General features: G+C 37.6%; 2 protein-coding genes across 2 annotated transcripts in view; one reads left to right on the forward strand and one right to left on the reverse strand.

Moving 5' to 3' along the window:
* Positions 1-11: 11 nt before the first annotated feature.
* Positions 12-12,474, reverse strand: mindy4 (MINDY lysine 48 deubiquitinase 4). Its single transcript, XM_023807465.2, has 18 exons — positions 12,243-12,474; positions 11,590-11,709; positions 11,273-11,463; positions 10,581-10,845; positions 10,163-10,491; positions 9,732-9,793; positions 9,316-9,425; positions 9,089-9,205; positions 7,305-7,393; positions 6,947-7,048; positions 6,500-6,563; positions 5,723-5,788; positions 4,452-4,519; positions 3,965-4,028; positions 2,651-2,812; positions 1,904-2,084; positions 1,198-1,276; positions 12-814 (listed from the first exon to the last, which is right to left on the reverse strand). Exons 1-18 carry the CDS (start codon positions 12,300-12,302, stop codon positions 766-768), a joined length of 2,178 nt encoding a protein of 725 aa, XP_023663233.2. The 5' UTR covers positions 12,303-12,474; the 3' UTR covers positions 12-765.
* Positions 12,475-12,590: 116 nt separating this feature from the next.
* Positions 12,591-13,007, forward strand: part of LOC111841603 (ALS2 C-terminal-like protein) — a 41,336-nt gene continuing 40,919 nt past the window's right edge. The window contains exon 1 of the mRNA XM_072711732.1: positions 12,591-12,803. The gene's annotated coding sequence lies outside the window, so the exon portion shown is untranslated. The remainder of the gene's footprint in view (positions 12,804-13,007) is intronic.

Genomic DNA, 13,007 nt, shown 5'->3' on the forward strand with positions numbered 1-13,007 from the left:
GCACAAACACATTTACACATTATAGGCAGTTTTTTTGAAAGATTTTCACAGGGCAACAGCACATAGAATGGAGATTTTCCATTCAAAGTCAATTAAAACGAAAAACTTTAGAACTTCTGTTCATGGCAGGATTTGAGGTGAAATAAGATTTGACTGGCCTGCAGAAATGACATTTATAATATACAGGTAGCCAAGACCAGGAACAAAGTCAACGAGATGCAGAAATTAGGACGAATAGCTCTGGTGAATAAAGGTACTGACAGAAGGTTTGTAAAAACCACAGAACAATTTTCATCAAAATTCATTGTTTTTTTTTTTTGCTAAGGCAAACAATGAAGGAAACATTTTACATTTATGAAATTAAAAAACCAACACATTGCATTGTAGTTATGCATAAAAGAATATGGAAATTCCAAAATTTCAATGGTTATATTGTATAGCTGTTCAGTTGAAATTTAATCCAAACATAATAAATTTTATCAAATGGCACAGGAGTAATTTGTCCATGGAGCACAAGAGCAGCACTTGGGACATCCCAAACGTAACAACCATACTTAGAGATGCCAGTGGTCCTTAACAGCTTAGCTGCTATCTTGAAAACAAACCATTTGGAAAATGGGACACAACGGGGTTGCATGGTAGTAGGTTTCAGATGATGAGATTAAGGCAATGCCACTGGAAAAATGGCAAAGCATAAACATAATTTAAGTCTTTAAAATTTTCCAATTACACCGGTGGCAGCTTGGAGTTTAATTCAGCAGAAAATTATAGTATAGGTTCTGTCTCATTCCAGTCGACAACGGCATCCTTCCATCTAAGGGCAGAAATAGCTTCTGGTTAAAATTCACCTTGCTCATCTTTTGGCAAAAAACAATCTCTTAGTCATATAAGTCTTAAAAAAAACAACTGTGAGTATATACAAAAATAAAGTGAGTATATAAAAAAAACAGTCAATTATCTTCAATCAACTGTGCTTGACCATTTTTTAAGTGATATCAGATTTTCTTGATTTATTGAGATCTTTAATGATCAACAAAGATATTTAGACTTTACTAACACAATAACATATGCAAAGTCTTAAAGTCATGAAATGATAAAGTGTGAAAATGCCTGCGCTGTGGGTTGGGTTAGTAAGGAGCGTTAAAAAGGGTTAGGGATAGGGTTAGGGTTAGGTTTAGCAGGAGTGGCTTTACTCACTTCGTCCTAATGCAGTGTTCCAGTGGCGGCATTAGATCCACGTCAGCATCTTCAGAGCCACTCCTGGGTGACCCTGTGACTGAAATTTACAGTCCTGTTAATGTCACACGCTTCAGAAGGAATAAGCTATTTATTTAAAAAAAAAGATGACAATTAAGTACAGGATGCTAACTCTAGCTAAAGTGATGAATTGAATGTAGACCTTATCTGTTGCCATGGCTGGATCATAACACACACATTTGGGTAAAAGCAGACCATCAAAAATATATTTTGAGAAGGAAATTTAAGAAAAATCCTCGAACAATGGTAATCTAAAAGCATTATCTCCCACAGTTCCATGGCAGTTGCGAGTTTCATGGTAGTGACATGCTTGTCTTCACTCTTGCAAACTTATTATTTTGTTAAATGCAAGACAAAAGAAACCTGCATCTCTATTCATGCAAGTAGCTACCAATTATGGCAATTATTATCAGACTGTCTTGTCCCTTAATTTATTTATTCAATTTCATAGAGACCACTTGCTTTGACTGGATTATCTTCTTATTCACGAAAACCATTCCTTTGTGGCCTTGTGATCTGCCTATCTTTTATTTTATTGCCCCATATCTTGTTCCAACATTCTCGTTCCAGTTAAGGATAAGCCCAAAATGACTATAAATCAAGGTATAATGCAGTTATTCAGAATAAAAACATGATTCATCCTTACAGATGGTAAGCCGGATTTCTTCCTGCTGATTGGCTAGGCCATCATAGTAGTACAGATCAAACTTCCTCTCCATGGTCGAGTCAGTTATCAGTTCCTTCCGTGTACAGAAAAGCACGCTGAAGTGGCTTTCACTACATACCACCCAGATGGGGAATCTGGGAGTCTTCAGGTAAGTCCCAACCTGGAGGAATGGTTAATCTGGTGGTAAAGTCTGCAAGGAGGGCATTCCATTGTAAAGTGGCCAATTGCTATTTTACTGGCTTGCATTTACAAAGATGTGGAGCGTCAATCTTTACAAGGCTACATAACATAAGTGCATTCAACCAGCAGAAGACACTGCCTTTTAATTATATATTTTGAAAATATATAACTGTTATATGAAAGTAGATTCTGGGTGATTCAACAGGACATTCATTAACAACTAGATTTCATCTCAGGATGTTAGTGAGAATTGATTTTTGCATTTAATAGGTCACCACACTTTATACAATAGAAATCGATTATATAACCTAAAACTCTCACTTAGTGTCACCTGCACATATCTGATGCCACATTCAGTGCATCATGGGACCTAAACCAAGACGACAGCCATCCTATAGACTGTGTGGTATCGTGATATGCATGTGGGTTTTCCTTGATATATAATATCCATAAGAATGGCCTGCTAAACAGAAATGCAATTGCACATGTCTATTGTACCACTGCTGCAAACCCTGTTCTGGCATTTGCACTCGGTGCACTGCTTACCTTGCAGATGTTGTAATGCTCGAACAAAGACAGAAACCCAATGTCACAAGGTTCTTTAATTCCCTTCAGAATGGTCGTGTTTCCATTACCGGAGTCAAGTTCGAAATTATCATCAAATACGTTAGAAACAGCTTCTCCGCAAAGCAGGAGATTGACGAGCTCCTGTGAGAACAAACAATGCAGAAAACATCGTTCTGTGTCCTTCATGCCAAAACAGAAATCAATAATGCATTGTGCAGCTGCTTATAATCATTAAAAAGAGAAGAGTTACAAAACAAATATCAAATAATCAATGTACTGATATTTTTAAAAATGGCAAATTCCACAGGCCACAGGTATCCTTCTGATAAGACATAGAGAGAGCAGCAGTTATGGTGGTTTAGCACAGCTTCCTCATACCTCCAGAGTTGGGGGTTCAAATCCCACTTAAGCTTTGAATGTGTGCACTGATGCCCTTCTGTGTGTGTTTCTCCTTAGTAAGGCAGCTTCCTCCCACAGCCCAATGACATGCAGTTATGCTAAATAGCAACTCTAACTTGTGTGTGTCTGCATGTGACCAGCAATGGACTGGCAGCCTGTCCAGAGTATACCTCACACTCAAACAATCTGAGACTCTAGCTAAGGTTGATCTCAACATGGAGAAATATCACAGTAGTAATGACAGGACAGGTGTATCAATTTGATGCTTTACGAGTTTTTAGTCCATTTCCTTCTAAATTCTAACCTTCAACTGGGGGTTTTGAATTGATGGCCTTACCAGATTTTCAAGCTGACATAACCATGTTTTGGACTACGGGAAGGAAAGCTGAGTACTGGGAGATAAACCCAGGCAGATTCATGATTGTGAAAATGCAGCTCTGGGCCGAAATCCAATCCACCACTGTGTAGTAACAGTCCTAATCACTAAGCCACCATACTGTCCTAAATAAAACAATGACTTATAAATCTGAAATGAAATTGTAATTTGAAATCTCACAGTTATCTTTACAAAAGTACCCAATGTACTGACATGCAGGCACGTAGCCACATAGTATAATTACAGGTGTGAACCCCTCCCAACCAGACATGTGGCTAGGTAGAAAAATAGAGATCCCCTCTTGAAATTTCCCTCCCACCTCCAAATTCATTTCATTCTACAGGCATGTGTGCAGTATGTGTGACAGCTGTGCAGTCAGAATATTTCCTGTGATAGGTTTTTCAAAATTTCAGACTATCACAATCATTAGATAGTAGATTGTAAGAAAGAGATCTTGACTTCTGTAAGTACTACTCCTGTTGACCGTTAATGCTACAAGTGTTTACATCAAAACAAACCTGTGTACAGTAGCCATGAGCTCCGATGAGGGTGTTGGTGAGCATGTCAAAATCCGCTCTGACGCTAAAAACAAAACGTGACACTCAAAATCCAGGCCAGGTAAGCATTTGCTCAGCAAAGGTTAAACAAACAAGCACTGATGGTCTCCTGGCCAGCTCTGTATCTAAATATATCACATATACTATTTAAAAGGCATGGATGTGGGATCATTCTATAATACAGAATATCAAGGAAAGCTACTTTATAGCCTAGCAGAAAAGCTGTAGGATTGGAAACCATTATGTTTGCACACATTAAGACAAAATTCTTTCGACTGTTTCTATTTATAGGTGCTTACAATATATAACAGGATGCAAACCCCCGACCATGGGGAGTGTGAGGCAACAGCCCCACCCACTGAGCCGCTGTGCTGCCCCCAACATTTATCCTAAAAGGTGGGATTTTGGCAATTCTCAGGTCTCTTAAAATATAAAACATTCTACTTACATTTCAACAGATCTGGAAAGAATGGCTGATACAGTAAGCAAAACGCATCCATAGGGGCCAGACTCAAACTGAAAGAAAATCATTTTGCATTATTTAGTCATATAGCTATTTACAAATGCAGATAATAGTATTAGCACTAAACAACAGCCACAAAGATTCAGACTTACAGTAACAACTAGAGAGAGAGAAAGGCTTTTCTAGATTATCATTCAATTCAGTTCCATAAAAATATTAAAATTACAGTGGTACCTCAGAACTCGAACTTAATCCGTTCAGAACTCCGGATCGAATCCTAAAAAGTTTGAGTTCTGATCGAATTTTCCCCATAAGAAATAATGGAAGACCAATTAATTGGTTCCCGGCCCCAAACAATTACACCTAAATATGTTTTGTTTTTTCATTTAAATACAAAATGAACTGGATAAAACAAGAAGGGCATATACGGTACTAAACACATCTAAGCACATTTAACAAAACAGTAATTTGTAAAGTAAGAAAATAAATGCATACAAACAATGTGTAAAGTAAAAAAAAAACAATGTTCGATCGTCCGCTCCTTCCGTGTGCCAGGCCCCCTAGTTAACCTCATGTGGAATCCCCGTGTGATCAGCTGTTTCTGGTTGTTGTCATTAGTCCTCTTTACTTAGTCCGCGTTTCAGTTTGTTTCCCCAGTCCGGTTATTGTATTGTCCGTCTGCGTTTTGCCTGCCTTACCTGTAATTAAACCCCGTATTCCCCGATACCCTGACGTCTGCGCCTTTGTCTCCGTTCCGTCCCCGCTCGACAAAACATTATTATTTTAATTAAATGTATTAATGGTTTATTATTAATATTAAAATAATTAATAAGAAATCTTTATTTTTAAATGTATTTTATTATATAATAATCAGTACTGTTACTGTCTATCATTGTCTAAATGTATTTTTATTGTCTAAATATATGTATTCAGCTAGTGTAAACATGCACGATGCTATCACAGCGAATGCGAGGCTGAGACTGAAGCGTTACCCTTTGTTTCTTCTGAGAGATGTGCCACGTGACTCATTTCAACGCGTACAAGTTATCTTAGGTCGGCGTTCACGGTTTGACTTCTGAGATTCTGATCGAGTTCTAGGTCATTTTGTTCCCGAACTGGTTGGTTCGACTTTTAAGAAATTCGAGTTCTAATGAGTTCAAGAACTAAGGTACCACTGTATTATAAAAAAATAGATACAGAATTTAAAAGATGAATATTTGTAAAAAGATAATAAATGTTTTCCTTTTCTACTTCACCTGTTGTATGTGCTGATCCAGGAATAATTTTAAGTCCTCAAAACTGTTTACATTAATAAATGTTATCTAAAGGAAAATAAGAGACAAGCTATTGAGAATCATCAGCATACAGTACAGTACAAAGTCCCACTTAGTTTTTTTTCCCAATTTATCCTAAAACTGTTTGTTTTGCCCGCAGATCGGAGCTCATTTATGACAAATAGTTAGTGACACTCTAAAAAAAGTCTAAAACCCAGAGGAGTTACAGCAGAAAACATTAGAGAAACATATCTCTTGATAACTGATAGAAAATTACAAGGGTCCAGTACAGAGAGCCACACTGTTTGCTGGAATTAATTAGCATTGTTTAGGTAAATAATTATGGGTGTAAAATAAAATAAGGTATTGGTTTCATTAATGCTTTTTAGTGCAAAAGTATTCCCCACAAACCGGTCTCGACCATCAATACAGATAGCTGCATATCTCTATGTGATCTGAACTTTTTACACCAATCAATGCAATGAAATTCGAAGGGCATTAAGATTAGATCTTGCTTTATCTTAGTCCATGTTAAAGGCAACCTTTTAGTTAATAGACTGACACTGACTGATATGCACAAAAATATATAGCATACACTTAAGCTGGGTAACTAGCCAAGCAGGGTTACTTTAATCCACGCTGCATAGAAGTCAAACAAACAGATTCAATGGGCATGAATGAATTTGAGTAAGGTGTTCCTTAGTTAACTGACTGGAGGAAACTATGAAAACATGAACAGGAAAGGTTAAGTTACGCTACCATTTCCAAAACGCCCTCAGATTTATACTTTCCTGTGGGAATGAACTGGTTTCTTCCTGAAGATCTGTAATGGAGACAAGCACACATTAATCATTTTAATAAGGCTAATATGATATTCGATTTACATTTTTGTAGCACTAGTTAAGACGAACTGACTTTAAATAGTGAATATTTTTTCTTTTCGAAAACATACTTGTACTTACCAAAACTCACCCCATACTAACGGGAATAAGAGTCACTTCATGAAATAAAACTATACTAAAATCTATATATCGCTTTTGTGTATTATATCATCTTAAATTATTGGTAATTTTCTGTACAAAAAGTATGAATTCCATTTAATTATAGCTCCCGCATAGTTCAGTAGTAGCATACACTGCCTGACATTGGATTTATTACTTTTTTGACAGAGAATGTAATGGCAAAGTGCACATGCATGACACATACACTGCGACAGTCGCTCGTCTCCCCTTCCCTGCTCTCCACAGGATGTCAGCTATAGCCAGAAGAAGATTCCTGCTACGGGTCGCATTGGAAGGATGCAGCCTCCTGTTGAAGGAAAATTCGTATTTTTAGATATTCCAGCTCCACTTCACCTTTGTCTTCTTAACACATGACTGTTCAAATATGGATCTCGGCTTTAAGTAACAGGACACCTATTTTCTTTTTGCTAATGGACCGAAACACCACAACTGTTTATATGATGCTAAGGTTTCTAAGCTTGGATTGGGGTACATGCTCATTGAAACGCAACAAACTGAGGAAAAGCACAGGAGACTGCCGTCTGGGAAAATCACACACTTACTGATAGCCTAAGTCATCTTTCGTGTCCTCAAACAAAAGCTTCTGCAGAACACAGGCCTGAACGGAAGCCAGCACGCCACAAGGACCGCCCTGGAAAAGAGAGACACGTATCACAAGCGTTCCTTCACAGAACTGCAAGACTTCCAGCAATTTGCAGACCTGCTGAATTACTAACGTGTTTAAATGAAGTAGAAAAGACAAGAATTCCCCTCTACATTATAATGGTGGCTTTTTTTAACAAAATTCAAGATAGCTAGTGTAGGAAGTCCTGAGATACATGAGTGCACTTAGTTTTCCTCACCACTTGCATTAAAACAGAGGGAGACTGTGGCTACTTTGCATATCTTAATATATTTGGCAGCTCATCATTTGAATGCTTGTGCGCAGTGATTAATCGCGGCTACGTACATAGCACTCCAGTGTAAATACTGTGTGTCACTAGGTATGGTAAAGCCTTTCAAAAGGTCAGCTCCTCTACACCCATGCATAAAGGTTGGTGAAGTTGAATCCTAAAATTATAAATTAAATAACTGTGAATTCTATGCACCAGTGTACAACTGTTGTACATCACTAATCATATATAATAGCAATACACTGTACTATGCTACAGCGCATCAAATTTGTCGTACTTAATATTGGCTGGAATATTTCAACTAACAGTAACAGAATATCCTCAGCTGCCAAGGCTTCTGCTATAGGCTGCATAAGAGTTGCAGTGTGACCTACTACAGATGAGTGTGTTAGAAAAAAAGAGGGTGTACTGCCTAAGCACAATAAATGATTAGAAATAAATAATACATTTCGTTTGACCATGTTAGCTGAAACATTAGGGGGCGCACTGCATCCACGTTTGCTCTCAGAACACCATTAGTGCATCAGGGCCTGAGCTCAATGGTCCACACCATTTCCAATGCCATCTGAGGATTTGCTGAGCTGGCTGGTATTGGATTCCTACACCCAAGTATCAGCCATTATCGTGGTGAAATAATCCAGATGGGTGCACAACTAGCATAAAGAGAAGCGAATGATGTTCATATATCCTGCAACATTTAAGTGCCACTCCGCTTTCATCAACAACTCGGGTGTGTGCCATGAAAACACACCACACTACCTGCCACCAGCCTGCAATGCTGACCAATGTTTCATATGGTTCTCCCCATACCCCATTCCTCCCATGAGCTGGCAACAACAGAACAGGCTTCATCACTAAAGGCAATGTTTCTTCCATACCTTCACTGGTCAAAATTTACATTCTTCAACTCATTGTAACTGTAGTTTCCTGTTTTTCCTGCTTGATATATGGTATATCTCAGACCTTAAAAATCATTCTTTAATCTGTCTCCTCCCCCTTCATCTACAGTGACTGAAGTGCATTTAAGAGACTAAATCAATCAGGAATCAGAGCCTTCACCTGGACTCATCTGGTAACTGTTTCAAGGAAAGGGCAGGCTTTTCTAAAAGTTGTGTTACGCTCAATGTATTCTAAAAACACTAAATTTGAAACGCATCCTATCATATAGTTATTTACTTTTTTATTTTAGAATTAGGCACTATGCACTAATATATCATTCAGACAGAAATGTAGTTGTAGGAAAAAGAATTAACTAATAAAAATAATTTCCAACAAGACAAGACATAGTTTAACTGTATTTTGAGAGAATGAACAGAAATATTAAAAATTAAAATGGATGACTTCGTCCATTAACTTGAGCTCAGGGATAGAGCTGAAATAATAATGAAAAGTGAATATTAAAAAGACATAACATTCTGAAATGAATGACTTACTTTTTTCTGTACAATCCCATATCTAAGATCAGGTAGATCTGAAAATATGAAACTCTGAGCTTTCCATTCTTCATTGAAACAGCTCATCTTGGAACCAAAAAGAAGCTCCTTTAAGGCCTATAGTGGATCAATAGACAAATGCACCATTATTTATAAATATATGCGTACTCTATAGATGAAAGTCCGTTAAACTTTATCCATTGATAATGTATAGCCTCTACACTTACGATAGCCATTTTCTGATCTATGGGATGCAAGTCAGCCTTTGTGCAAAGACCAGAAGAAGCGACAGGGCCAGTAGACAGATTATGAAGGTCATCTTCATAATTAAAATCATCTGCAAAAGCACAGGACATCTAATCAAATCATGTGACAGTAACATGACATAATATTTTAGTATTTAAGATAAAACATCTTTTACAAAAATTGCAAGCAACAAACAATTTACTTTCTATAAAGGTGGCAGCTGAAGGATTCATTTTATTGTTAACTGGCATTAATAGGTAATTGACAATACATAAAATATTACTACTGAATGTTTGACTAGTGGTGGAATACAAGAACTATCCTAAAATTGTACAGCAATTCCCAAGGAAAATGGAAAACTCCAAAACTGAAGAGAGAAAAAAAAATCATTGAATACCCAGTGTCATATCAGCTTGGAGATGAAGACTGGGTCCTTTGGAATTGGTGGCTGATTTTTTTCTTAAAAGAAAGGACAAAAGATTTAATTGCAGAATGCCACATTCCTAATTTAATCTATCTTGTAATGATAAAACACTGGTTTTTCACTATTTTGCCACAAGTAATTCTCTTGAATCTCCTCTTTTGTTTTAATATCCATACTGAATATAACATAAGATAAACAATAATGAATTCAAATTTTGTTCATCCATGTAATGAAAAAAATTGAATAACCATATCATTCAGATAGCAGAAACGTTCATTTGTAAGTTATGTTGATTTTCCCACAAAAAAGAAACCATATAAGGAATTTAGTTCAAATTAAATTTCAAAGCAATATTATAGGAAAAAAATAGCAAACTGCTATCAAGGCAACATAAAAAGACTTACTTTTTATCCTGGCGTCTGTTCACTTCCGGTCTGTCACTTCTGTCCCCGTTCTTGTCATCCATCTTTAATCTTTCAGAACTGTCTAATCTTTCAAAACTGCCTCTGATGTCCATGTGGTCGCCCAGCAGAATGGAAGGTTTTACATTTTCTTGAACGCATTCTTGTTTTTGACATTCTGCTCCCAAAGCAAGCTGGCCTGGACTTTCCCTCCTTTCTGTACGGTTTGACTGAGCACTTAATGTCATTATATCAAATCTGCTGCCTTCATCTTTTGCCCCAGGAACACTGGAACCACAGAACTTGCGAGTCTCTCTTTTTTTGTGACATTCCTATTGGGGGGGGGGGGGGTTACTTACACATAAGTTTAAAAAACATGGACAACCAGCGTTTCATACTTTACGGTTTTCAGGTTGCTTACCTGTGCGTAGCTGGCAGTTGGGCCTGACATCATCCCACGCATAATGCGACTGGTTCTCCCTTTCCGTACGTCAGTGATGTCATTCTTTGAGGGTGCAGTCTTACAGCTAACATTGCAGTTTTCTTGACTAAATGGCACTGGGTGGCATATTTGGTCACTTTCTGACATGAAACTGGAGTCCAGGGAAGGATTCTGTTGCTTTGTGTGGTAAGTCTCCGATGTTTGACTTAAAAGGCCTTTATGCTGTGGGAAATTAAGATTATCCCTAAACAATCCAAAAAAGAAGAAAGAAAAATCAATACCAATTCAAATAACATGGCTTTTCTATCAGGGAAAATAACTGATGAAAATATCTCTATAAATTCATACAACACTACATTATTAACATAATTAGAATGTTTAAACTATATATCGGGGGTCTCCAACCCCAGCCCTGCACATTTTTGGGTGTCTCCTCATTTAACACACCTGATTGTACTTCTCTGCTAAATAGCCCCCATTTCTTCAGTTGAATCAGATGTGGTGGAACATGGAGAGAACTAAGCTGAGCAGGACTGGAGCTGGACACCCCTGCTATATACCACAATGTACAAAATAACTGAAATAACTATTGTAATTGTTGGTATCATATCACATGAGCAGTGTCCTTCCACCAGAGCTATGATACTGTGTTATCTTTATGTTTATCTTACCCTGTTCTCTGTTTGTTTTGTTCATTGTCAGAAGCATCTTTCACTTTGCTGTGTAACATTAGAGTAGGGTTTGACTTTTTCAAAAAAATCTGTTCATCACTGCAGCAATTCACTGCAGAATTATCTCCACTATTCCTGATGCATTCTTTCACAATAATCTCCAACATTGATTTTAGGGGAAATTCCTGCAACTGAAACATTAAAAAAAACAATAAGCTTGAAACATACAGTACATCCACATAACAATATAATGGCAAGATGACCAGAATGTGCTCACAGATCAATGTGCTTTATCATTATTCAATTTTTGTTACTACCTTATTCTTCTTATAAAGGGCTTCAAGGTGCAGAGTATGACGAAGATCTGCCCTGTTATTTATGCTTGAATCAGTCCGGGGAAATTCTTCATCCATGCAGGTTAGAGTCCTTTTAAGACCCTTCAAAAGCATCATGTATTCAAATCAACCTTTACCCTTGAACCTGACTCCATTTTGTAAATTTCCTCTTTTATGTCAACCACGTAAAATAGTAGTAGTGGTAGTAGAAATAATAATAATAATAATAATAATAATAATAATAATTCTTATTGATATTCTTAATCATTAATCACTTATTGTAAGCAAGAGATCAGTGAAAATATCTCTTACATGTAAAGTGATTCAGACAGTAACTGCATAAACAGTTAAAATTTTTACAAGAAACACTACATCTCTGCATGCTTGTCGAAATCCATACAAGATAAATACATATTAGTGAGAAATCTGCCTTTTTTTTTTTCAATTATATGCTTGATGATAAGCTGACCAACATCATTTCCATCATGCTGCCACCCGAAGTTAGCATGACCAGCATATAGCCCAAACACTAAAACAAGACTTTTTTTCGTATTACCAAGAGCTAAGTATTCCCCGTTAAGAGAGCAGTTAGTTAGCATTTACTTCCCACACCGTAGTTAAAAGCCTGTCGTTACCTTCCGGCTGAGATACTCTCTTACTAAGGATGCTGCCACCTCCTCCACGACTTTGGTCATTTTAAAAGTTAATTAAAAAACTGAAGTGCAGAATAAATAGCCAGCCGAGATATAGACATAACTCAAAGTCCCCCTCCGTCACTGGCCGGCAGAAAACGTAGGATGTCCCGCCTTTCCTCGGTAAAACGCTTCCCAGGTCTTGGGGTGTCCGATGGCAGCCGTCGCCGTTTCTATGGAAACACGACACCGTGTTTCATTGGTCCACATTACTGCCCGAACAGAAATGAAGGCTGTGATTGGATTGTTTTTCCAATAGCGTAAGTCTGACGTCAATAAATATGTGTTTATGTGTCGTAGTATTGGGGAGAGGGGAAAAAAAAGCATTGGGGGGATAAAAAGAAAGAATGAAAAATAGCTTTGGGGAGAATGAGACTGCCCGCATCCCATTGGGTGACACCAGTACGGGCTGTGACTGACAGCACGTGATTATACCGTCTTCCGCGGGTTGTAAGGCGTCATTTATCCGCTCACTGCATGTGACAGCATCCTGAAATATCCAAGGCAAGCATCTTTGACAACATTCATAAAAAATTAAAGCTATGGGCTCTTTATTATTTTCAAACCCTTCGGTATTCCTGACTGGCGCTGTTGTCATTTGTCCTGACAGCTGCTTTGCTAAAATCAGTGGATGATCGTTATATTCGAATGTCTGCAGCTCAATGCGTGTAACAGCCTCTGTATTGTATAAGCCTTTGTTACATAAAA

This window comes from Paramormyrops kingsleyae, chromosome 1, assembly GCF_048594095.1.
Source record: "Paramormyrops kingsleyae isolate MSU_618 chromosome 1, PKINGS_0.4, whole genome shotgun sequence".
NCBI lineage: Eukaryota > Metazoa > Chordata > Actinopteri > Osteoglossiformes > Mormyridae > Paramormyrops > Paramormyrops kingsleyae.

Bases quoted from the DNA above. Each gene is read 5' to 3' on its own strand.
- mindy4 (XM_023807465.2), bottom strand. From the start codon at position 12,302: ATGACCAAAGTCGTGGAGGAGGTGGCAGCATCCTTAGTAAGAGAGTAT. The intron at 10,846-11,272 runs GTAAGATAAACA...TGGATTGTTTAG, and splicing joins CAAAACAAACAGAGAACAGG to GGATAATCTTAATTTCCCAC. The intron at 5,789-6,499 runs GTAGCGTAACTT...ATTTTCCTTTAG, and splicing joins CTGAGGGCGTTTTGGAAATG to ATAACATTTATTAATGTAAA.